General features: G+C 47.2%; 1 protein-coding gene across 1 annotated transcript in view; it reads left to right on the top strand.

The window, feature by feature from the left end:
• MANF (mesencephalic astrocyte derived neurotrophic factor) overlaps positions 1-26809 on the top strand; it is an 86043-nt gene that overhangs the window by 10582 nt on the left and 48652 nt on the right. Inside the window, exon 2 of the mRNA XM_030207295.1 lies at positions 13172-13299. Within this exon, the coding sequence (XP_030063155.1) occupies positions 13172-13299 (128 nt within the window). The remainder of the gene's footprint in view (positions 1-13171; positions 13300-26809) is intronic.

The raw sequence follows: 26809 nt of genomic DNA, 5'->3' as shown, positions 1-26809 counted from the left end.
CTTTACTCAACATGTAATTAAACTCTGGAATTCAGTGCCAGAAAATGTGATAATAGCACACTTAGCTTTTACCACATTCTGACTCTTGTTCATAAAGTATATCATAGTAGCCATCCTTTACACCTCTCTCGGCTACTAATAGGTATTAAATCTCCTCCATGAGTAAAAAGTGTAATCCCTCTCTTCAGGATGTCTTAACTTGCCAAATATCCCTCCATTCAAATTTGGCAATACACTTACTGGAAAGCTTGCACCTCCCAACCTTCCTTTTCTGTCCCTTTCCCCCTACACAATTGCCAGCCCTTTAACCCAGAGATCAAATTCCAGAAGGCACGAAAGGAGTTTTTCATTCTCCACCTGACAGATAAATTTTAAGACTATTGTAACGTGGAGGAGCATAATCGAAAGGGGCACCCAAGTTTTCCTGAGGACGTCCTGAAGGACGTTCCAGCGAAGGGGCGGGGAAACCCGTATTATTGAAACAAGATGGGCGTCCATATTTCGTTTTGATAATACGGTTGGGGACGCCCAAATCTCAAAATTTAGGTTGGGCTTAGAGATGGGAGTGAGTTAGTGACCACTGGGGGAGTAAGGGGAGCTCATCCCTGATTCCCTCCGGTGGTCATCTGATCATTTAGGGCACATTTTTGTGGCTTGGTCGTAAGAAAAAAAGGACCAGGTAAAGTCATCCAAATGTTTGTCAGGGACGCCCTTTTTTTTTTTTTCCATTATCGGTCGAGGACGCCCATGTGTTAGGCACGCCCCAGTCCCGCTTCCGCTACACCTCCGACACGCTCCCATGAACTTTGGTCGTCTACGCGACGGAAATCAGTTGAGGACGCCCAAAATTGACTTTCGATTATGCCAATTTGGGCGACCCTGTGAGAAGGATGCCCATCTTGCGATTTGTGTCGAAAGATGGGCGCCGCCCTCTTTCGAAAATAAGCCTGTTAGTAACATAGTAGATGACGGCAGAAAAAGACCTGTACAGTCCATCCAGTCTGCCCAACAAGATGAACTCAGATGTGCTACTTTATATGTATACCTGACCTTGATTTGTATCTGCCATTTTCAGGGCACACACCGTAGAAGTCTGCCCAGCACTAGCCCCACCTCCCAACCACTGCTGCTGCCACCCAATCTCTGCTAAGCTTCTGAGGATCCATTCCTTCTGAACACGATTCCTTTGTTTATCCCACGTATTTTTGAATTCTGTTACCATTTTCATCTCCACCTCCCGCGGGAGAGCATTCCAAGTATCCACCACTTCCTGACATTTTTCTTGAGTCTGCCCCCTTCAACCTCATTTCGTGTCCTCTAGTTCTACTGCCTTCCCGTCTCCGGAAAAGGTTTGTTTGCGGGTTAATACCTTTCAAATATTTGAACGTCTGTATCATATCACCCCTCTTTCTCCTTTCTTCCAGGGTATACATGTTTAGGTCAGCAAGTCTCCTCGTACATCTTGTAACGCAAATCCCATACCATTTTTATAGCTTTTCTTTGCACCGCTTAAATTCTTTTTACATCAGCAAGACCCCTTCTTTTCTCAATCTACACCTCTTCCCTGGGCTCGCTGATCTCGTCTCATGGTTTTCAGTATCATCTTTATGCTGATGACACCCAGCTATACCTCTCCACACCTGACATCACCGCGGAGACCCAGGACAAGGTATCGGCCTGTTTATCCGACATTGTGGCATGGATGTCCAACCGCCACCTGAAGCTGAACATGTCCAAGACCGAGCTCCTCGTCTTTCCTCCTAAACCCACTTCTCCTCTTCCTCCACTCTCTATCTCAGTTGATAACACCCTCATCCTCCCCGTCCCATCTGCCCGCAACCTCGGAGTCATCTTCGACTCCTCCCTCTCCTCTGCGCATATCCAACAGACTGCCAAGACCTGTCGCTTCTTCCTCTTCAACATCAGCAAAATTTGCCCTTTCCTCTCTGAGCACACCACCAGAACTCTCGTCCATGCTCTCATTACATCTCGCCTTGATTACTGCAACTTACTCCTCACCGGCCTCCCACTCAGCCATCTGTCCCCCCTTCAATCCGTTCAGAACGCTGCCGCATGTCTTGTCTTATATTCTGCCAGAACCGATATACTCATATCACCCCTCTCCTCAAATCACTTCATTGGCTTCCGATCAGATATCGCATACAATTCAAGCTCCTCCTCCTTACCTACAAATGCACTCAGTCTGCGGCTCCTCACTACCTCTCCACCCTCATCTCCCCCTATGTTCCCGCCCGTAACCTCCGCTCACAGGACAAAGCCCTTCTCTCGGTACCCTTCTCCACCACTGCCAACTCCAGGCTCCGCTCATTCTGCCTTGCCTCACCCTATGCCTGGAACAATCTTCCTTTACCCATACGCCATGCCCCCTCCCTACCCATCTTCAAATCTCTGCTTAAAACTCATCTCTTCAATGCTGCCTTCGGCGCCTAACCGCTTGAGAAATATAGAATGCACCAATCTATCCACCCTATCAGATTAACTGTTCACTCGTCCTCTAGATTGTACACTTGTCTTTAGATTGTTCTCTTGTCTTTTAGATTGTAAGCTCTTTGAGCAGGGATTGTCTTTCTATGTTTAAATTGTACAGCGCTGCGTAACCCTAGTAGCGCTTTAGAAATGTTAGTTAGCAAGATATGGCCTCCAAAACTGAACACAATACTCCAGGTGAGGCCTTACCAACGACTTGTACAGGGGCATCAACACCTCCTTTCTTCTGCTGGTCACACCTCTCTCTATACAGCCTAGCAACCTTCTGGCTACGGCCACTGCCTTGTCACACTGTTTTGTCGCCTTCAGATCCTCAGATACTATCACCCCAAGATCCCTCTCTCCCTTTCTGTACATATCAGACTCTCACCACCTAACACATACGTCTCGTGGATTTCTACTCCCTAAGTGCATTTCTTTGCATTGAATTTTAATTGCCAAACAGACCATTCTTCTAGCTTCTGCAGATCCTTTTTCATGTTTTCCACTCCCTCTGGGGTGTCCACTCTGTTACAAATCTTGGGATCATCCACAAAAAAGCAAACTTTACCTTCTAACCCTTTCTCAATTTCACTCACAAATATATCGGACAGCATCGGCCCCAGCACTGATCCCTGAGGCATTCCACTACTCACTTTTCCCTCAACTGAGTGATTTCCATTAACCACCACCCTCTGGCGTCTGTCCGTCAACCAGTTCCTAATCCAGTTCACCACGTTGGGTCCTATCTTCAGCCTGTCAAGTTTATTCAAGAGCCTCCTGTGGGGAACCGTGTCAAAAGCTTTGTTGAAATCTAAATAGATTACATCTATAGCACATCCTTGATTCAATTCTCTGGTCACCCAGTCAAAGAATTCAATGAGATTCATTTGGCACGATTTACTTTTTGTAAAACCATGTTGTCTCTGATCTTGCAACTTATTGGTTTCCAGGAAGTTTACTATCCTTTCCTTCAGCATTGCTTCCATTACTTTTCCAATAACTGAAGTGAAGCTTACTGGCCTGTAGTTTCCAGCTTCTTCCCCAATCCCACGGAACCTCTCCCGTCTCCAAGGATTTATTAAACAAATCTTTAAGAGGACCCGCCAGAACCTGTGAGCTCCCTCAGTATCCAGGGGTAGATCCCGTCTGGTTCCATGGCTTTATCCAACTTTAGATTTTCAAGTTGTTCATACACACTCTCGTCTGTGAATGGTGCTATATCCAGTCGATCGTGGTCCTTCTCCAGGATTTTCTTCAGTGAAAATAGAACAAAAGTATTTGTTTAGCAAATTTGCTTTTTCTTCATCATTATCCACATAGTGGTTTGTAGCATCTTTCAGTCTCACAATTCCATTTTCAGTCTTCCTCCTTTCACTAATATACCTGAAGAAATTTTTGTTGCCCCCTCTTCACATTTCTTGCCATTTGTTCTTCCGCTTGTGCTTTTGCCAAATGTATTTCTCTCTTGGCTTCTTGCAGTTTCATCTGGTGTTCCTCTCTGTGTTCCTTTTCTTGAGTTTTTCTGTATTTTATGAATGCTAACTCTTTAGCCACTTGCTTGGAGAACCATATCAGTTTCCTTTTTCTCTTTCTTTTATTTACTCTCCTGACATAAAGGTTTGTGGCCATATTTATAGCTTCTTTCAGCCTGGACCACTGGCCTTCGACTTCTCATTTGTCCTCCCAGCCCATCAGCTCCTTCCTCAGGTATTCCCCCATTTAACTAAAGTCAGCATTCTTGAAATCCAGGATTTTGAGTGGCTGCCCTCCACTTCAGCTGTTATATCAAACCAAACTGTTTGGTCATTGCTCGGACATTTGACACACTATCCCCATTTGTGAGCATCAGATCCAGCGTTGCTCCCTCCCTTGTGGGTTCTGTCACCATTTGCTTGATTGAAAAGCATCCACAATCTCTCTACTTCTTTCCAGTTCTGCAGATGAAACTTTCCCATCTACATCTGGCAGATTGAAATCTCCCAGCAACAGCACCTCTTTTCTTTCCCAACTTTCTGATATCTGTAATCAGATCTTTATCTAGTTCCTCTGATTGTGTTGCAGGTCTGTAGACAAACACCCATGTGGATGAAGGTTCTATCATCTCTTTTTAAGGTGATCCATATCGCTTCTTCCTTCCCCCAGGCCCCTGTCATTTCATTCGTTGCAATATCATTTCTCACATACAAGCTACTCCTCCACCTTTATGACCATCTCCATTCCTAAACAGATTATAGCCTGGCATGTTGCATCCCATTCATGGGAATCATTGAGCCATGTCTCTGTGATTGCAACATCGTCTGCCTCTAACATCAGGGCTTGCACATCATGAACTTTATTTCTTAGACTGCGAGCATTTGTGGTCATTGCTTTCCATATACATTTCAGTGGCATTTTTATCTTCTGTTCAGTTTTTTGTTTAGTCTCTCATCCTGCTGTGTTGGTAAGAAGTGATTTGCTAAGATTGTTGTTTTCATTGCTTTCTTTTCTACTGTCGCATCTTGTCTTTAGCTTTAGCTGGGGGTGAGTACTTGAAGTGACCTACCTCCATATGCCACTCCCGCCTTCTAGTTTAAATGCCTAGAAATGTACTGTCTAAATTTCTCCCCAAGGATTTTTTTTCTGCCACAGTGAGATGCAGCCCATCGTTACAATATAGTCTTCTATTTTTCCATGTATTGCCCCATCCTCCTATGTACATAAATCCTTCTTGGTGACACCAGGCTTGGAGCCACCTATTGAAATTTTCAGTACTTCACAATCTTTTCTCTCCCTTTACAAAGGTAGGTAGTACTTCAGAAAAAGCTATTGTTTGTACCAAAGGTTTTAATCCCTCCCCCAGCTGCTGAAAAGCTCTCTGTACTGCAAGTGGGGTATTACTGGACAAGTCATTTGTTCCCAGGTGGATAAGAACATCAGTGTTTGACTTGTTTATTCTCAGATTATAGAGATTTGCTTGGTACTCCTGGTAGCTGGGGAGTCTGGAAGGCATTTCACTTTGCATGGCCCCCTTGAACTGTGTTTCAGAGTTAATGCCTCTGATAATGGAATCCCCTAGTAGCTACAGTTTGCTGGTATGAGTTTCAGTATTAGTGCTTTGGGGGTGTCTTTTCTCTTTGGGCACCTTCATATCTTTTTGTTCCACCTTCATTGCTTTTTGTTATGGCTCTATGTGATAAATTGCCTGTTTGCTTTGCAAATGCTTGGAAAATGTATACGTTTGCATGGTGTTGAGGTCATAGTCGGCTTGCTTTAAGTTCCTTCGTTTTGGCGTGTGAGATTGAAAGAATTCAGGGAGAAATCTATGCATTTATGTCCTTTTTAGCCATTGACAGCGTTAAAAGCCCTTTTTTTTTTTTTGTCATCTGTACCAGACCAGCCCATACCAATGGGTTATATCCATCCACCAGCAGGAGGAGAGAGAGAAAATAGTTCCAAGTAATTTGCCCCCTTAAGGGTATCGTGCAGCCTGTAATGTTCAGTATTTTCTCTGTCTCCTAGCGGATGGTGAACGGATAGTGCAGTCTTTCTTCATGACTGGCAGTTAGCTCCTGTACCAGCTAGTTTCTGATTGACAGTAGAGCCGGGGGTCTTCTGGTAGCCCAGGTTTGGGTATTTTGATGACACTCAGTGTTTCTGGGTCCCTCATCTGGCAACTAGGGTGATGTCCAATTGCCCTGGTTCCCTCCTGTCCCTCTGCTCTTTGGGGCAAGGCAATGGTTCATGGTGGCATGGAGCAACTTTACCTGTCTTGTGGAACTCCTTTCCTTCAGAGGGTGACCAGGTATACCTTGGTTCCCCTTTAAGGTATGCTATTTCTTTGTTTAGCTTCACGAGAGGACACTTTTGGTTTGGCTCCTGCGAAAGTATAGAAGACAATGTTTAAAAAAATAAAAAAGAGAGAGAAAGGAGTCTCTATTTACTTTTCTCCTGTTTTTTGTTTGTGGCGGCATTATTTTCTCAGGCCTTTTGAGTGATATGTTTTGCCTGCGAGTCTTCTCTACCGGAGTGGTTTTCTCCCTTTTCGACAGTGAGGTGCTTTGTTCCTTTGCCTGAGCTTCATTTTTTTCTTTGTTTTTAAATTTCGTCGGCAATTGCGTTTCAGCTCCCTGTGGATTCTGCTCCTTTTCCCTCCTCCAGGGTTTCAGCGGGCTGCTTCGCTTTTGCTGCTCTAGTGCAGCTTCAGTTCTGTCAGTCTAGCAGGATGGGGAATGCCCAGTTCGAGGGGTGTCTGCTTTGGCTCTGCACTTGAAACAACCGATTTTTTTTTTTTTTTTTTTTTTTTGCAGGTCCCTGTGAGGGTCCAGCTTGTTGTTTTACTGTTCCTGGGGAACCTAGATCAGCTTCCTGTGACTGGACTCTGTACTTGATCCTTTCTTGGTGAAGGCTGCAGTGTTCTCTCAGGTTCAGGTTTTCCTTCCCCTCCTGCCAGTACTACTACTTTCTTTTTTTGGTTTGCAGACCGAGCCTTCAGCGCCTCAGCCATTTTGTAGGGTGCAGTTTCTCTCGTGTGTGGTTGAGCCTCTGAGCCTGTTCTGGCGGCTTGGTGCGGCCCCCAGCTAGCAGTTTTTGTCTCGGCCACTTTCCCTGCAGTATTTGAGACTGATTCATTCTCCTGTTGATGCATTCCTATTTTATTTTTTTGGTGGGTGCGATTGTGCATGCATTTCCCTGAGGTATGCATGTGCTTCCCGTTGGCTTGGTGGCAGCAGTTCTTCGTCTGCTAGTATAGAAGTTTCCTATTCCAGCAGCACCTTCTTTTTCTTCGGGACACAGCCCGGCTTGGGTGAGGCTCTGCCCTTTTCCGTTAGGTCCGTTCGCATAGTCTTTCCATGTGAATAGCTGCTTCTCTAACCCTGTGGGGTTTCCTCTCTTCCGTCTTGGAGATTACCTCCCATATTGACCCTTTGTAGGGGCTAGGCTGCCTTTCGCTGTATGCGTTTGTGTCGCCTGATCTCTTGGAGCACAGCTTTACCTTTTTTTTTTTGGGAGGATGCTGTATTTTCTGTGCTGTTTTCCTGTCACAGCTACCTTGTGGGTATACCTTGGCTGCTGGTGGCAACCTGTTTGCTTTTCCGCTCCTCTCCATTGAGCAGTTTTCTTCCTTTCTCACAGGTGTAGCTTGGTGCTATCTTGCTTAGGCCTCTCTGTAGTGATATGCCTTTTATCTGGCAACAAGTGCTCAATTTCTAGGAGTGGAGCATAGTGGCAGTTCCGAATGTGGAGTGGAGCCTTGGTCAGATGTTAGCAGTTCTGCTTCTCTTTAGCACGGGCAATGGAGCATTGCTCCTTCCCTGTGGGGGGTGGTCCTTCCCTCATTCAGTGGTGGTCTTTCATTTCCTCTATGGCTAGATGTCTGTCTTTGTATCTTCACTGAGCTGGCCTCCCTCGTTGGAGGTCCAACAGAGTTATTTCTCTGGATGTTGAGCTGGGCTCCATCGTTTAAATGTTGAGAGGCTCCATTGCTGGATTCCTGGAGACGCAACATCTGTGGTTGCTAGGCGGTGTTCCATCGCTGGTTGTCAAAGTGGCCATCATCGCTGGAGGTCGAGCAGAGTTCCCTCACTAGGGGTAGGGTTACCATATGGCTCCAGAAAAAGGAGGACACATTGATCCAGTCTGGGTTTTGCTTCCATTGAAAGCAATGGAAGTAAAACCCAGACTGGATCAATGTGTCCTTTTTCTGGAGCCATATGGTAACCCTAACTAGGGGTCCAGCTGGGCTACCTCGCTGGCTGTGGAACTTTGTTCTGTTGCAGTGTTCATGGCTCATTCTTCACGGGTTGATTGCACCGCCGTCTGTGTTTCTGAGGTGCACACCACTTTGCTTATTTTGTACACCTCATGGTCTGTCTACGGAGCTCTTTTTCCTCTTTGCCTATTGGGTCTTCCTATCTTCTTCCATATAGACCACCGGCCCTTTTGGCCTTGGGAACGCAACGCTGTCATTCTTGTGATGTGCAGTGGCTGCATTGGCTTCTACATGCAATTCTATTCCTGCTTGTACAATGGGCCTACTTGCCTGGAAGTGGCATCTTGCTTTCTTGACTTTCCTACAGCCTGCTTTTTTTTCTGATAGTTGGGCGTGGCTCAGTCTCTGGTATCAGGTGTTGTTCTCCTCCTGACTGTTGGGCATAGCTGTTTTTTTTTCTGGCTGTGTAGATTTCCTCCTCCTTTACAGTGAAGTTTTGCTTCGTTGCTGGCCATTTTGCTTGCCACCAGTTCTGGCTGTTGGTTGCCCCTTAGGATTGGCCTGATGTCGTTTATGGCATCTTTAAGGTGGTGCGTAGCTTTTTTTAGGAATGGAGCTTTACTTCTCTGGTGCTGTGACGTGGTCTTCATTTTGGCTGTGCATCAGTGTGTTTTTTCTGGTCATGTTTCAGGGCAAGTCTGCAGAGTTGGCCATGGAGCAAGGTTACATTTTTTGCCTGTTTCGTGTTCCTTCAATTCTGGTGGTGCAGTGTGGCTCTGCTTCCAGCTTGGATTTGATAGCTATTTGCATGTGGAGACACTTCTCAGGCTTTCACTCATGCTTTCAGCTTCGGCTGGTGGAGAAGTCCCAACTATGTTTGTGGTGCTTGACCCCATCTTTGTTTCTCTGCCCTTGCTCTGTCGATTCGGGTAGTGATCCTCTCCCTGCGCAGGGGGACCTTGCCTCTTTACTTCAGGATTAGGCCAGAATTCCTTATTTGCGTGGGGAACAGGGACTGGACTTTCCCTGGGGATAATTTTTAGCCCTCTTGTTTTCTGCTGGCTCTGTTCTGGTTTTGTGGCAGAGTTGGGACGTACCTCATGCTTGTCCTGTGGCACGTACCGTGCTACGTCGTATACTTCTGGGCTTCTAGAGTACTAGACTTTCTATTTGGTACCTGTACGTGTTTGCTGCCTCTCGACAGGGTTTCTCTCAGTTGGACTTGGATCTTTTGTTCCTGTACCAGCACGGAGTTATTCTGAGTCTTCGGACTCGGACAGTATTTTTTTATCTTTAGCTTCTTCCTTTTTAGCTAAATAGGGCCTCTCGGCATGGTCGGTGTGCTTGGAATCAGTTTTCCCGATGCAGATGCTTTCTCCTGGACTGCTTTGCTCCTTCGCGGTACCATTGAGGTTTTGTCTTCCACGAGTAGCGGTGTACTCTTCCTTTCCAGAGAGTTTTTCTATTCTCTTTACCTTAGCCAGCTACCGTGCAGATGTGGGCTGCTTAGCTTCACATCGTTTAGTGCCTTTGGTCTTTGTTCTCCGCCCTAATGGAGTGACTCCTTTGCTACATCCCATTGGTCTGGACTGGTCTGGTATAGATGACAAGGAAAAATTATGTTCTTACCTGATAATTTTCTTTCCTTTATTCATACTAGACCAGTGCAGACGCCCTCCCTAGCAGGGGGTTTCTCTTCTTTTTCTTTGGATCTTCTATGATTGGTTTCTTGCACGTGGGTGACTGGATTCTCTTCAATTCACGGAGGCCATACACATTTCATCGTCTGGACATTCTTTGTCGCTCTTCTTGCCATCATACTGTGCCAGCCATGTGAGGCTTGAGGGCATTTTCAGGATCGTGCCCTTTCCTTACCTAGGGCTTCTGACTAGTGCTGCATGGAAAAGGCGTTACCCTACTGACCCAACTTAGGTGCCTGAACCCAGCAACACAACAAAACCAAAGCCATAACGAACACTTTAAAACTCTTCTCTACAATTCTCCTAATGTGTTTGTAACACATGAACCTCTTTGATAATATCATCACTTTGTATTTGTTTCATCACCGGAGGTGACTAACGCCTCACGGTACTATATAAGCCACATTGAGCCTGCAAATAGGTGGGAAAATGTGGGGTACAAATGTAACAAATAATAACTACTTCCAAGTAAGCTGGAAACCAGATTGGTCGATATATTTACCATATATTATGTAAGGGTGGTGGTTTTTGTTTTTATCAGAGCAGTTTGACAGCATTTTAAAAACTAAATCTCTTGAAATAGCATTTGTTGATGCAGACAGACTTCTGAATTATGTGGTTGTGACTTTAAGGCTGGTGAGCTGTAGTTTTGTATTGTGTATTACATGTTCGTAACAAAATGTTTGCTTTTAATTGGATTTTAATTATTTAGTATATATAGAGGCTCATTTTCAAAGCACTTAGCCTCCCAAAGTTCCATAGAAACCTATGGAACTTAGCCTCCCAAAGTGCTTTGAAAATATGCCTCATAGTATATTTTAGTTGTACTGTTGTAGCTGTAGTTTTGTATTGTATATTACGTGTTTTTAAAATGTTTGTTTTAATTGGATTTTAATTTAGTATATTTAGTAAATATAGTATATTTATTTAGTATATTATTTATTTTAGTATATTTTAAGAATGTGTAAAGAATTTAGTGTTGTGTTGGGGAATTGCTCTAACCTGCACTGTACAATGTTTAAAAAAATATAATTGGAACATAAGGACTAGATTCTTATTCTCAATTACAGAGCAAGTTTATTTACAATACTGTACAGGTAATGCATTAATTTTAGCAATCAGTTTAGGGATCTTATACAAGGGAAATGTGCCACCAGATAAATGTTGCTAGAAAGCCTGATTGATTATGCTGGATCAGTATGATCAAGGCTCAGATGTGTTCTTTCTTGTCTTATGCTGCTTGTTGGAGTGGTGAAGGAGGTCTTGTATCTGTAGCTTGATAGTGATGGAGGCATGGAAAAGTTGGTTTAGCTGGTCACATGCTTCCTGGCTGATAAGGTACTGAGGTACACATCACAGAATGTACTTGACAAGATTAAAAGGATCATTGTCTGGGAGTTTCAGGTAGATGGCCTTTCTTTCTTGTATCAACCTAGCCTTCTTTTGTTAGGCCCTGGTTGACCATTTATCAGTTCTTTCATTTCAGGCTTTGAATGATCTGCAGAAAGAGGAGGGGGCCAGGTCTGTCTAGTTCTTGCAAACCATTTTCTTATTTTTCTTTTTGTATCTAGCACAATTCATCCTATTCATACTACATTACTATGTATGGTTTGTTTGTAATCCACTGTGGCTAATAGCAGAATAGAAATTGTAAAAAAATATTTCTGATTTTAGACTCCATGATTCCACTCCACAACCTTGATTTCTGCATTGCTTTCTTCTTTCAAATAGTTTGTGCTTAAATCAGGAAAAATGTTTGGAGATAAGGGAGAACATGCTAAAAGTTATGGGCGTTGTTCAGTAATGCGAGAGACTCGTAAATAAAGAAAGTTTATGTAATCTGCTAAGTGATGGTTATTGCTGTGGTTTCACCTGTTGAATTTCAATAAAAAACTGTTTAAACATAAATCAGGAAAAATAAACGTACTGTACTGTGTGCTATTACATGCCTCCAAGATAACATGCTCCTTCTCCTGGTATTGAAGGAACTTTACTATAACTGCTCTTGGCCTTTTACCAGGGGCAAGTCTTTGAGCACACTTGATTTCATAGGTGGGCTCTGCAAGCTGGGAGAGAACTCGTGCCGGCAGCTTTTTTGCAAACTGTCTAGTATCGGGAACTCCAAGTACCCCAAAGATGCAGAGATAAGATATATTTTCCTGATCTTCAGCTTTCTCTTGCAGCCATTGCATCTCTTCATGGGGTTTCCCGCATGGCAACAGTCCTCTAGCTTCTGCATCTGTCAGATGTTTGAATACACCCAAATGCTCTGCCATTCGTTCCATCACATGCTCCACAGTCTCCAATTTTGAGTCCTATATATCCTGCAGGAGGTGGTGCGAAAGTACCTATTCCGGCTCCTGTTCCACTATCTCTTCCTCTGAATGCTGCATCTGCTCTGCCACCACCATCTTGAAACAATCTGTCACTTAACTTGCACTCTTTCCAAGCATTTTGGCTCCATACATCTCTTTAATAGCTTTACTGGATCCATTCCTTTTTGTCCATACCAGACTAGTCCAGTCCAGACGAATGGGTTGTGTCCATCTACCAACGGATGGAGACAGAGAAAAGTAGTTCCAAGTAATTGCTCCTTAAGGGTATTGTGCTCCTAATAATGTCACGAGCAACAGTTTCTGCTCTTGATATATCATGTCTAAGTATTGCTGATAGTATTCAATTTACCATTCAAGATGTCTTCCCCCTCCCCCCCCCCCTTGAGCTGCACAGCACTTAACAATAAAGGGCCCTGTTTACTAAGTTGTGCTTTTGGCGTGTTAACATTTTTAACGTGCATTAACCATGTATGCGCCTTAGTAATCAGGACCCAAAGTGATCTACATCGTTGGAGTTGCCAAAGCTTCACTTGTCTTTTGCCACGTGCGGGGACAGATTATAGAAATGTCTGGCATCGACTTTAATTCCCACTATTCTTGCCCAACATAACACTTTGTGTGTGCGTGTATATAAAAATATAATATTGTGTGTGTTTTTTTCCGTCTCCTGTGCTGCATAGAAACTAATTTGCATAGTCTACCTCACTTGTTCTGATTTTAGCAGAATTTTGTTAATATGTTTGTTAGCCAATCCCTTATGTTAAAGCCTTTTTTGCATAACATGTTTTTAACTTGCATGTTAAACTTAATTGCATAAATCCGTTATTGCAGATATTGTATCCTCTACCAAGGAAGTAAATTTATTTCTTAGGCAGCTCAATCCAGCATTAATTAACCCCCTTGAAAGAAACTTTATGGAGTGATGGTATAATGACCAGGTTATTTTTGTGTCTCAGTGTGTGTTTCCTTCCTGGGAAGATTCTACCAGTCCTTAAAAGATGATAAAGTGGAGTTCACAGCGACCAGTGTGGAGAAAGCACTACTAAACTATTGCAAGGAAACAAAAGGAAAGGAGAACAGACTGGTGAGTATACTGAGCCAGGGTAATGTTCCAGGTGTTTTCACATTTCTTAGCATACATCTGATAGCTCCTTGTCAGCAGATGAATCAATTACGAATGGGTTGTGTCCACCTACCAGCAGGGGGAGAGAGAGAACACTGAAAACCCATAGTGCCTTTAGGACCGCTAGCTCCATCTGCCTCTCAGTATTTCTCTTTCTCCGAGGACAAGCAGGCTGCTTGTTCTCACGACTGGGTTGACGTCCACAGCAGCCCCCACCAACCGGAACAAAACTTCGCGGGTGGTCCCGCACGCAGGGCACGCCCACCGCGCATGCGCGGCCGTCTTCCCGCCCGTGCATGACCGTTCCCGCTCAGTCTTTTCTTTTCCGCGCTGGAGAGAGCCGTGTTCGTCTCTCTCTCTGTCAGCCCCGGAAACCGGATCGCGTTTTCGCGCGAATCTTCTTATTTTTTCGTTGTTCACGTTTCTCTTTAGTTTCTTTAAAAAAAACCGCTGAACTTGATTTTTCCCTCGTCTCTTAGCGGGGGCGTCGCGTTGCGGCCTTGTGGCTGCGCGGTCGATTTATTTTCGAGGTGTGATTTTTACCGCCACCATCGACGACTTTGATTTCGCCGACGCGATTTTTCCGTCGATGTCCTTGAAGATCCCGAGTGGATTTAAAAAGTGTGGTCGGTGCGGCCGGCATATCTCGCAGACCGACACTCACGCTTGGTGCCTCCAGTGCCTCGGGCCGGAGCACGATACCAAGACGTGTACTTTGTGTCTCAGTCTCCGGAAACGGACACAAGTAGCGAGGCAAGTTCTTCGGGACCGTCTTTTTGGAACTTGCGCCGGCCCCTCGACGTCTACTTCGACGGCATCGGTATCGACGGCCGGTTCTTCAGTACCGTTATCGATGTCCACGAAATCGGCACCGATGGCATCAACCCCAGGAGCACAGGTCCCATCGGCCCGCCGGTCCTCCGGTGAAGGCAGGGGTGAGAGGCCGCTTGGGCAATCGGTCCCGGTCACTCCCTCTACCCAGGGCCCTCGGGACCGAACCCTGTCGGACCCGGTCCCTCGAGGCCGAGGGGGATCGACCTCCTCCTCAATTCCACCAAGCGCCGATGACGGGCACCGCAAGAAGACGAAGAAACACCGTCATCGGTCGCCCTCGATGCATCCGGCTCCCGGCGCCGGAGATGAGTCGACGCCGAGGAAGCGGCAGCGTCGAGAGGAGAGGTCCCCCTCTGTAGTAGAGGTACCACCGCGTCAGGGTCCCAGCACTTCGGTGCAGTCTCCTGGACCCGAACAGCTTCCGGCACCGACACCTCTACCGGCCCCCTCGTCTTTCCCGACAGCGGGCCTGGACGAGTGCCTCCGAGCCATCCTTCCTGGGATTTTGGAAGGGCTGATGCGCCAGACTGTGCCGGCGCCGGGGGTGCTTGCGCCCTCGGCGCCGTTGACTGTGGTGCCGGCATGCTCTAGCCCGGTGCTGAGGCCTTCGACGCCGCTTGCGGTGCCGGTCTCGACCGCCACGCAGGTGGAGTCGACGTCGATGGAGGGAGCTTCATCCCCGCCGGCGCGGGAGTCCACCGCTCGACGACGCCACCGAGGCCTCGGTGCCTCGACGTCGAGCCGGGCCCGGTTGAGGACTGAGCTGCATGAGCTCATGTCCGACACCGAGGAAGAGGCCTCGTGGGGGGAGGAGGAAGACCCCAGATATTTCTCCTCAGAGGAGTCTGTGGGCCTTCCCTCCGACCCCACTCCTTCACCAGAGAGAAAGCTCTCGCCACCTGAGAGCCTCTCCTTTGCCTCCTTTGTCAGGGATATGTCTATTTGCATTCCCTTTCCCGTGGTCTCTGTGGATGAGCCGAGGGCTGAGATGCTCGAGGTCCTCGACTATCCATCACCACCTAGAGAGTCCTCCACGGTACCGTTGCACAACGTCCTCAAAGAGACACTGCTTCGGAACTGGTTGAGACCACTAATCCCACCATCCCCAAGAAAGCAGAGTCCCAATACAGAATCCACTCGGACCCAGAGTTAATGCGGCCCCAATTGCCTCATGACTCGGCGGTCGTGGACTCTGCTCTCAAGAGGGCACGGAGTTCGAGGGATACCGCCTTGGCGCCCCCGGGGCGGGAGTCTCGCACTCTGGACTCGTTTGGGAGGAAGGCCTACCAATCTTCCATGCTCGTGACCAGCATCCAGTCTTACCAGCTCTACACGAGCATCCACATGCGGAATAATGTGAAACAACTGGCGGACCTGGTTGACAAGCTCCCGCCGGAGCAGTCCAGGCCTTTTCAGGAGGTGGTCAGGCAGCTGAAGGCGTGCAGAAAGTTCCTGTCCAGGGGTATTTATGACACCTGTGACGTGGCATCTCGTGCTGCGGCCCAAGGTAACGTGGCATCTCGTGCTGCGGCCCAAGGTATAGTGATGCGCAGGCTCTCATGGCTGCGTGCCTCTGACCTGGACAACCGCACCCAGCAGAGACTGGCCGACGTCCCTTGCCGGGGGGATAACATTTTTGGCGAGAAGGTCGAGCAGCTGGTGGACCAACTGCATCAGCGGGAAACCGCTCTCGACAAGCTCTCCCACCGGGCGCCTTCAGCATCCACCTCAGCAGGTGGACGTTTTTCCTGGGCCTGGCAGGCTGCGCTCTATGCCTTTACCAAGCATAGGTACACCCAGCCGGCCCGAAGGCCTCGTCAGGCACAGGGACAGTCCCAGCACGCTCGTTCTCGTCAACAGCATGCGCCTAAGCAGCCCCCTGCGCCTCCACAGCAAAAGCCGGGGACGGGCTTTTGACTGGATCCATGGGAACATAGCCGCCCTCAAAGTGTCCGTACCGGACGATCTGCCAGTCGGAGGGAGGTTAAAATTTTTTCACCAAAGGTGGCCTCTCATAACCTCCGATCAGTGGGTTCTCCAAATAGTGCGGTGCGGATACGCCCTAAATTTGGCCTCACCTCCACCAAATTGTCCTCCGGGAGCTCAATCCTTCAGCTCCCATCACAAGCAGGTACTTGCAGAGGAACTCTCCGCCCTTCTCAGCGCCAATGCGGTTGAGCCCGTACCACCCGGGCAGGAAGGGCAGGGATTCTATTCCAGGTACTTCCTTGTGGAAAAGAAAACAACAGGGGGGATGCGTCCCATCCTAGACCTGAGAGGCCTGAACAAATTCCTGGTCAAAGAAAAGTTCAGGATGCTTTCCTTGGGCACCCTTCTGCCAATGATTCAGAAAAACAATTGGCTATGTTCCCTGGATTTAAAGGACACATACACTTACATCCCGATACTGCCAGCTCACAGACAGTATCTCAGATTCCGCCTGGGCACACGGCACTTTCAGTATTGTGTGCTGCCCTTTGGGCTCGCCTCTGCCCCACGGGTGTTTACAAAGTGCCTCGTGGTGGTAGCGGCGTATCTACGCAAGCTGGGAGTGCACGTGTTCCCATATCTCGACGATTGGCTGGTCAAGAACACCTCGGAGGCAGGAGCTCTCCGGTCCATGCAGTGCACTATTCACCTCCTGGAGCTGCTGGGGTTTGTGATAAATTACCCAAAGTCCCATCTCCAGCCAGCCCAGTCTCTGGAATTCATAGGAGCTCTGCTGAATACTCAAACGGCTCAGGCCTTCCTTCCCGAAGCGAGGGCCAACAACCTCCTGGCCCTGGCTTCCCAGACCAGAGCGTCTCAGCAGATCACAGCTCGGCAGATGTTGAGACTTCTAGGTCATGTGGCCTCCACAGTTCATGTGACTCCCATGGCTCGTCTTCACATGAGATCTGCTCAATGGACCCTAGCTTCCCAGTGGTTTCAAGCCGCCGGGAATCTAGAAGATGTCATCCGCCTCTCCACCAGTTGCCGCACTTCACTGCACTGGTGGACCATTCGGACCAATTTGACCCTGGGACGTCCATTCCAAATTCCACAGCCCACGAAAGTGCTGACGACGGATGCATCTCGCCTGGGGTGGGGAGCTCATGTCGATGGGCTTCACACCCAGGGACTGTGGTCCCTCCAGGAAAAGGATCTTCAGATCAACCTCCTGGAGCTCCGAGCGATCTGGAACGCACTGAAGGCTTTCAGAGATCGGCTGTCCTGTCAAATTATCCAAATCCGGACAGACAATCAGGTTGCAATGTATTACATCAACAAGCAGGGGGGCACCGGATCTCGCCCCCTGTGTCAGGAAGCCGTCGGGATGTGGCGTTGGGCTTGCCAGTTCGGCATGCTCCTCCAAGCCACATACCTGGCAGGCGTAAACAACAGTCTGGCCGACAGACTGAGCAGAGTCATGCAACCGCACGAGTGGTCGCTCCATTCCAGAGTGGTACGCAAGATCTTCCGAGAGTGGGGCACCCCCTTGGTGGACCTTTTCGCCTCTCGGACCAACCACAAGCTGCCTCTGTTCTGTTCCAGACTTCAGACACTCGGCAGGCTAGCGTCGGATGCCTTTCTCCTTCATTGGGGGACCGGCCTCCTTTATGCTTATCCTCCCATACCTTTGGTGGGGAAGACCTTACTGAAGCTCAAGCAAGACCGCGGCACCATGATTCTGATCGTGCCCTTTTGGCCCCGTCAGATCTGGTTTCCTCTTCTTCTGGAGTTGTCCTCCGAAGAACCGTGGAGATTGGAGTGTTTTCCGACTCTCATTTCGCAGAACGACGGAGCGTTGCTGCACCCCAACCTTCAGTCTCTGGCTCTCACGGCCTGTATGTTGAGGGCGTAGACTTCACTGCGTTGGGTCTGTCTGAGGGTGTCTCCCGTGTCTTGCTTGCCTCTAGGAAGGATTCCACTAAAAAGTTACTTTTTCAAGTGGAGGAGGTTTGTCGTTTGGTGTGAGAGCAAGGCCCTAGAACCTCGTTCTTGTCCTGCACAGAACCTGCTTGAATACCTTCTGCACTTATCAGAGTCTGGCCTCAAGACCAACTCAGTAAGGAATCACCTTAGTGTGATTAGTGCTTACCATTATCGTGTGGAAGGTAAAGCCATCTCTGGAGAGCCTTTAGTCGTTCGATTCATGAGAGGCTTGCTTTTGTCAAAGCCCCCTATCAAGCCTCCTGCAGTGTCATGGGATCTCAACGTCGTCCTCACCCAGCTGATGAAACCTCCTTTTGAGCCACTGAATACCTGCCATCTGAAGTACTTGACCTGGAAGGTCATTTTCTTGGTGGCAGTTACTTCAGCTCGTAGGGTCAGTGAGCTTCAAGCCCTGGTAGCTCATGCTCCGTATACCAAATTTCATCACAACAGAGTAGTGCTCCGCACCCACCCAAAGTTCCTGCCAAAGGTGGTGTCGGAGTTCCATCTTAACCAGTCAATTGTCTTGCCAACATTCTTTCCCAGACCGCATACCCGCCCTGCTGAGCGTCAGTTGCACACATTGGACTGCAAGCGAGCGTTGGCCTTCTATTTGGAGCGGACACAGCCCCACAGACAGTCCGCCCAATTGTTTCTTTCGACCCCAATAAGAAAGGGGTCGCTGTCGGGAAACGCACCATCTCCAATTGGCTAGCAGATTGCATTTCCTTCACTTATGCCCAGGCTGGGCTGGCTCTTGAGGGTCATGTCACGGCTCATAGTGTTAGAGCCATGGCAGCGTCCGTGGCCCACTTGAAGTCAGCCACTATTGAAGAGATTTGCAAAGCTGCGACGTGGTCATCGGTCCACACATTCACATCTCATTACTGCCTACAGCAGGATACCCGACGCGACAGTCGGTTCGGGCAGTCGGTGCTGCAGAATCTGTTTGGGGTTTGAATCCAACTCCACCCTCCAGGACCCGAGTTTATTCTGGTCAGGCTGCACTCTCAGTTAGTTGTTCTTAGTAGGTCAATTTCTGTTATGCCCTCGCCGTTGCGAGGTTCAATTGACCTGGGTTTTTGTTTTGAGTGAGCCTGAGAGCTAGGGATACCCCAGTCGTGAGAACAAGCAGCCTGCTTGTCCTCGGAGAAAGCGAATGATACATACCTGTAGCAGGTGTTCTCCGAGGACAGCAGGCTGATTGTTCTCACCTACCCTCCCTCCTCCCCTTTGGAGTTGTGTTTTACTCATTCCTTTGCTTGTCATTCAACTGAGCGGGAATGGTCGCGCACAGGCGGGAAGACGGCCGCGCATGCGCGGTGGGCATGCCCTGCATGCGGGACCGCCCGCGAAGTTTTGTTCTGGTTGGTGGGGGCTGCCGTGGACGTCAACCCAGTCGTGAGAACAATCAGCCTGCTGTCCTCGGAGAACACCTGCTACAGGTATGTATCATTCGCTGTAACTGCCCCTTTAAAGAATTCCATGTGGGAATCCCAGCAATCTAGAAGGCTGAAATTCTTGTATTATTGTATCTCGCACTAACAAATGGATCAAGTGAAAGGTGCATTTCTGTCTTTGATCTCTAGTTTCTATTGGGATGATGTATACAAAAACAATCAAGTATTGTGGAGCTGGCAAGTAAAGTGCGTGATACACAAAACAGAGTACCTTAAACTGTATATGAAAGTTAACTGGCAACCAGTGCAACTGTTTCAAAATGGTTGTAATACATGGATCATCCTAGACACCAGTAACCAGATGCATTGCAGCATTCTGTACCAATTGCAGTGCTCTAATCCTGGAGTTATTCATGAAGAATGCATACTTCTGCATGGCTACATGGATACAGGAAAAATAAATACTTGTTGCTTTTCTTGGATTCCTCTCCTATTATATTTCTTGAGGATTTGGTGGTGATCAGATGCAAAACCAAAAAGTTACTAGGTGGCATAATTACCCATTTGTTTTTTTACTGCTCCCCCCTCACCACCCCCCAAAAAAAAATCTTTCTCTGAGGACAAGCAGGCTGAATTATTCTCACACATCGGTTGGCGATCTGTGCCGGCCCGGGAATCTGCATAAAAATATAGAAAAAACAAAAATTTGGCAGAGCCTTCTCTTGAGTGTGCAGTGATGCACTGTGCATTCATGGACTGACTTTCCGCCTGCCATGTGAGTGCGTAACTCAGTTTTCTGTCTTCTGCGAAAGGAGCGACAGCTTTTCCTGTGGCTCTTCCTTTGCCCGGGAAAGAGACTTATCAACTTTTTGAGTGTGGTTTATTCACTACTTTTTGATTTTCATTTAGTTCTATTACAAAAAAAAAAAGTTTTCCCCTTATTTTTTTTCATTAGTTTTTTTTTTTTGTCCCTGTTAAATATTCCTTTCTTTTCGATAGCAGCCGTCTTTTAGGCCGTGCGGTTGGGTCTCTCCCTTTTTGTTCCTTTTTTTTTTTTTTTCTTTCTGCACAATCAAGCCGTTTGATTTTGTCGGTGGGATTTTTTTTTTTTTTTTTTTTTTTTTTTCCATCCATGTCATCGGAGACTCCCAGTGGCTTCAAACGTACTCTGTGCATCTGGACTATCTCGGGCACAGAAACCCATTACATAAGTGTTACCATACTGGGAAAGACCAAAGGTCCATCAAGCCTAGCATCCTGTTTTTAGCAGTGGCCATTCCAAGTCACACATATGTGGCAAGATCCCAAAAAAGTACAAAACATTTTATACTGCTTATCCCAGAAATAGTGGATTTTCCCCGTCCAATTTAATAATGGTCTAGGAACTTTTTTCCTTTAGGAAGTCATCCAAACCTTTTAAAACCCTGCTAAGCTAACCGCCTTTACCACATTCTCCGGCAATGAATTCCAGAGTTTAATTACACGTTCAGTGAAGAGAAATTTTCTCAGATTAGTTTTAAATTTACTACTTTGTAGCTTCATCGCATGCCCCCTAGTCCTAGTATTTTTGGAAAGCATAAACAGATGCTTCACATCTACCCATTCAACTCCATTCATCTATATATATAAAATGCACCACTGAAGCCTCCAGCCGGAAGTGTGAAGCGCCACAGATTTCTGGTTTCCCCATGAGTGAAGGAAAACACAGAGGGGGAGGGGAGAGAGATGCCCTCACTCTCTCTGTAACACAAACACAGAACAGCAGGTAACAACACTGAAGGACTGGACTCGGGGGGGGAGGGGGAGGGAGAGAGGGCAGAGGGCAGGGTCACTCACACTCCCACATGCACACTCTGAAGAAAACCTTGCTAGCCCCCGTTTCATTTGCATCAGTAACGGGGTTTTTTTTACTAGTTATTTTATAGACCTTTATCATATCTCCCCTCAGCCACCTTTTCTCCAAGCTGAAGAGCCCTAGCCGCTTTAGCTTTTCCTCATAGAGAAGTCCCATCCCCTTTGTCATTTTTGTCGCCCTTCTCTGCACCTTTTCTAATTCCACTATATCTTTTTTTGAGATGCGGCAACCAGAATTGAACACAATATTCGAGGTGCGGTTGCACCATGGAGCGATACAAAGGCATTATAACATCCTCATTTTTGTTTTTCATTCCTTTCCTAATACCTAACATTCTATTTGCTTTCTTAGCCGCAGCAGCATACTGAGCAGAAGGTTTCAACGTATGAACGATGACACCTAGATCCCTTTCTTGGTCGGTGACTCTAACTTGGAATCTTGCATGACGTAGCTATAATTCGGGTTCCTCTTTCCCATATGCATCACTTTGCACTTGCTCACATTAAACGTCATCTGCTATTTAGACGCCCAGTCTCTTAAGGTCCTCTAGTTATTTTTCACAATTCTCCCGTGATTTTACGACTTTGAATAACTTTGTGTCATCTGCAAATTTAACTTCACTAGTTACTCCTATCTCTAGGTCATTTATAAATATGTTAAAAAGCAGCGGTCCCAGCACAGAGCCTCGGGGAACCCCACTAACTTCCCTTCTCCATTGAGAATATTGACCATTTAACCCTACTCTCTGTTTTTCCTATCTTTTAACCAATTTTTAATCCACAATAGAACACTACCTCCTATCCCCTGACTCTCCAATTTCCTCTGGAGTCTTTCATGAGGTACTTTGTCAAACGCCTTCTGAAACTGCAGGTACACAGTATCAACCGGCTCACCTTTATCCACATGTTTGTTCACCCCTTAAAAGAAATATAGTAAGATTTCCCTTCACTAAATCCATATTTGCTTTGTCTCATTAATCCATGTTTTTGAATATGTTCTGTAATTTTCTTAATAATAGTCTCTACCATTTCGCCCAGCACCGACATCACTCACTGGTATATAATTTCCCGGATCTCCCCTGGAACCTTTTTTAAAAATCAGCGTTACATTGGCCACCCTCCAATCTTCCGGTTCCACGCTCGATTTTAAGGATAAATTACATATTACTAACAGTGGCTCTGCAAGTTCATTTTTCAGTTCTATCAGTACTCTGGGATGAATACCATCCGGTTCAGGAGATTTGCTACTCTTCAGTTTGTAGAACTGCCCCGTTACATCCTCCAGGTTTATGGAAAATTTCATTCAGTTACTCCGATTCATCAGCTTCGAATACCATTTCTGGCACCAGTATCTCACCCAAATCTTCCTCGGTGAAGACCGAAGCAAAAATTCATTTAATCTCTCTGCTACAGCTTTGTATTCCCTGATCGCCCCTTTTACTCTTCGGTCATCTAGTGGTCCAACCGATTCTTTTGCCGGCTTTCTGCTTTTAATATACCTAAAAAAAAAATGTTACTATGTGTGTGTGCCTCTAATGCAATTTTTTTTTTTCGAAGTCCCTCTTAGCCTTCCATATCAGCACTTTGCATTTTTTTAAAGTTATTTTTATTGAGATTTTTATAATGCAAAACAAACCATAGTCATAACACATCATACATCTTCCATAAGCTTAACTTAACATTGTTTCATTGGCTCAGTCATACATCCCTCCCGCACTAAGGTGAGGATAGAAGCTCTTCTCTCACAAGCTCATATGGTTGCCAGATTTTCTGAAACAGCGTGACCTGCCCCCTTCTCATGGCTGTTAATTTTGACATCTGGTATATAAAATCCACTTTGCGAGCCACCAACTGTAGTGATGGTGTGTCTTTCTGCTTCCACGTCCGGGCCAGTGTAATCTTTGCTGCCACAAAGCACTGAATAGCCAATTTGTTCATGTGCGCCTTCATTTTCGGGGGTCTAAGATGGAGCAGGCAGTATTCTGCCTGGCCTGGGTACTCCACCTTAATGATTGTGTGAACCATGAATAGTACCTGAGCCCAGAACTCTTGAACCTTGGGACAATCCCACCATATGTGTATGAATGTCCCTTGTGTCCCACACTCTCGCCAACATTCTGCTGATAGGCTAGGGTATATCTGTTTAAGTTTTTCTGGCGTGTAATACCACCAGTATAAAATTTTATACCCATTTTCAATTAGTGGTTGTGCGATTGATGGTTTTAGCAGAGATCTATAGATATGCATCCAATCATCTGGAGGGAAGGCTTTATGCAGCACCCGCTCCTATCTAGCCACATAATAATCCTGTGGAGATGCAAGCAAGAGCAGTGCCCGGTAGAGTCTGGTTACACTTCCTCTCCCCCCACCCCCTCTTATTGCTCTCTCTAATACTGTTTCCACCAGGTCCAGTTCCTGCCCGGCATGCTGGCGGAGGTAGTTTCTTAAGCAGTGATAATACACCAAATCTATCAGCACTTTGCATTTGACTTGACATTCCTTATGCTGTTTCTTATTACTTTGTCAGTTCCTTCCGTTTTCTGAAGGATTTTCTTTTAGCTCTGTTGTTTCCAGTGCCTTGGGCCCGACCATAGCCCAGCTCGTTGTGACCTTTGTCTTCGTATGAAGAAAAGGACTCAATTGGCTCGAAGCCCAGAGAGAATTTTTTTGTGACTTGGTCCTGTCCTTTGGCATTGGAACTGAAGTCGGCGGTGTTGACATCAACATTGAGGGACGGATCGATGTCGGGAGTGGAGGTAGGCATGGCTGCTGAGAGGCCACAGCATGCTGGGAGTAGTGAGGCATTGAGTGGGTCTCCACCTGCCTTGAGGCCTCCTGCTGTACAGACCCCCCGGGACTGTACATCGTCATACCCAACCCCGAGGCGACGGGATTCAATGACGTCCTCGGCACCGAGGAGCCTCGGTGAGGTGCATCAAGCAAAGGCTAAGAAGCAGAGACACCATTCTCCCTCGACTCACGGTGCCGGGAGCTCTGGGACGTCGAGAGATTTGGCACCCGAGAAGCATCGGCGCTGGGAGGACTGCTCCGTGCTCCCCCTCCATACAGGACGACGTGCCAGCCTCTCAACAGTCCGGTTCCTGCTCCCGAGCCCCAGCAGACTCTGCCACTGACTGCTCCATTGTCCCCGTAGCCTTCTCCAATGGCGGCTATTGACGAGCGCATCCGGGCCTTCCAGAGCTTCAGGAAGGGCTGCTGCATCTATCTGCTTCGGCATCAGGAGTGCTTGTGCCTACCATGCCATCTGCTGTAGCGGCGTCTGGTCCTCTGCCTGTGGTGAGGTCCCCAACTTCGGTGCTGCTTGCAGTACCGGTATTGGCTCCCCATTGACATCAGTGGAGGAAGCTGCTTCAGTCCATGCGGGCGTCGGCCCCTCGCCATTGAGACCGTAGGTCCTCGGCGTTCAGACTGGCTGTCTCGGAGGTCCCTGAAGAAAGTGCTTTCCGACACTGAGGGAGGAGTGCTCGTGGGAGTTACAGGAAGATCCCAGGTACTTTTTTCTGATGAGCCCTTTGGGATTCCTTCTGAACTGTGTCCTCCACCTGAATGGAGACTGACTGTCTCCCCCAGAGAGCCTCTCTTTTACATCTTTTGTTCTGTAAATGGCTGAGGCCATTCCGTTCCCTGCTGATGTTGAGGATGAGCCCAGGGCTGAAATGCTCTAGGTCCTGGACTACATCTCTCCACCTAAGGAGGCAGTAACGGCTCCTTTGCATAAGGTACTCTGTGAAGTCCTTATGCGAAACTGGTCGTTCCCTCTGTCTGGCCCTGAGATCCCTAAGAAAACTGATTCTCACCCAGCTGATGAAAGCTCCTTTTGAGCCACTTAATTCCTGCCATCTGAAGTACTTGACCTGGAAGGTCATATTCTTGGTGACTATTACTTCAGCTCGTAGGGTCAGTGAGCTTCAGGCCCTAGTAGTGGATGTATCTTATACTAAGTTTCATCACAACAGAGTAGTCCTCCGCATTCACCCTAAGTTCCTGACGAAGGTTGTGTCGGAGTTCCATCTGACCCAGTCAGTTGTCTTGCCAACATTTTTTTCCCTGTCTTCAGGCCCACCCTGTTGAAAGTAGCTTGCACACCTTGGACTGCAAGAGAGCATTGGCCTTATATGTGGAGCGGATGAAGCCCTTCAGACAGTCTGCCCAGTTGTTGCTTTTGATCCCAACAGGAGGGGAGTTGTCATCGGAAAGTGCACAATCTCAAGTTGGCTAGTAGATTGCATTTTCTTTGCTTATGCCCAAGCTGGGCCGACACTGGAGGGTCATGTCACGGCTCATAATGTCAGAGCCATGGCTGCGTCGGTGGCTTACTTGAAGTCAGCCTTCATTGAAGAAATTGGCAAAGCTGCAACGTGGTCTGGTTTCACACATTCACATCACACTACTGCCTTGAGCAGGATACCCGATGCCACATTCTGTTTGGGCAGTCGGTGCTGCAGAATCTGTTTGGGTTTTAGAATCCAACTCCAGCCACCGAGGCCCTTTTTTATTCTGTTCCAGGCTGCACTCTGATTTGTTGTATGTAGTTTTAGGTTAATGTCTGTTATGTCATTGCCGTTGAGGCCCAATTGACTGATGTTTATTGTTTTGGGTGAGCCGGGATGCCCCATGTGTGAGAATAATTCAGCCTGCTTGTCCTCGGAGAAAGCTAAGATACTTACCTGTAGCAGGTATTCTCAGAGGACAGCAGGCTGATTAATCTCACAATCCCACCCACCTCCCCTTGGAGTTATTTGTTTATGCTTTTAGACTTAACCGAGGTACATGCTCATGCGGCGGACTGGATGTCAGTCCACGAATACACGGTGCATCGCTGCACGTGCGCCAGAAGGCTCTGGCAGATTTCTGTTTTTGCTATATTTTTATGCTGATTCCCCTGCTGGCGAGGATCACTGACCCATGTGTGAGAATAATCAGCCTGCTGTCCTCGGAGAATACCTGCTATAGGTAAGTATCTTCGATTTACATGATCCTCCATAGATTCTACTTATCTGCTGAAACCTTGGTGCGGGTTGTTTATATTTCAAAAAGGTTAGGTGCTATAATTGCCAAAAGATGGATCCAGAATTATGCTTGCCCTGGGATCTCCCAAAAGTTAGTTATGGATTGGATAAAAAATAGTGGCTTAATTTCATGTTTACATGTTTATAGAATACACTAGTAAAAAAGGCCCGTTTCTCACTCAAATGAAATGGGTGCTAGCAAGGTTATCCTCCGAATTCCAGCCTGCCCCCCTCCCTCCCTCTCTCTCCTCTGATTTCAAGGCCCCCCTCTCTCCTCCGAGCTCCAGGCCCCCCTCCGAGTTATGTCACTCACCTCTTCCCTTTTTATTTGGCACGGTTTTCACTTTGTCCGTTTGGCTGTTTCACTGAGACAAGAGTTCTTTCATGGAGACAGGTATGCTGCATCTATATATTTTTTTTCCTTTCCCGTCACTGTGA

The sequence above is a fragment of the Microcaecilia unicolor genome, chromosome 6 (assembly GCF_901765095.1).
Source record: "Microcaecilia unicolor chromosome 6, aMicUni1.1, whole genome shotgun sequence".
Lineage (NCBI taxonomy): Eukaryota > Metazoa > Chordata > Amphibia > Gymnophiona > Siphonopidae > Microcaecilia > Microcaecilia unicolor.
This window is presented reverse-complemented; position numbering and strand designations above follow the sequence as displayed.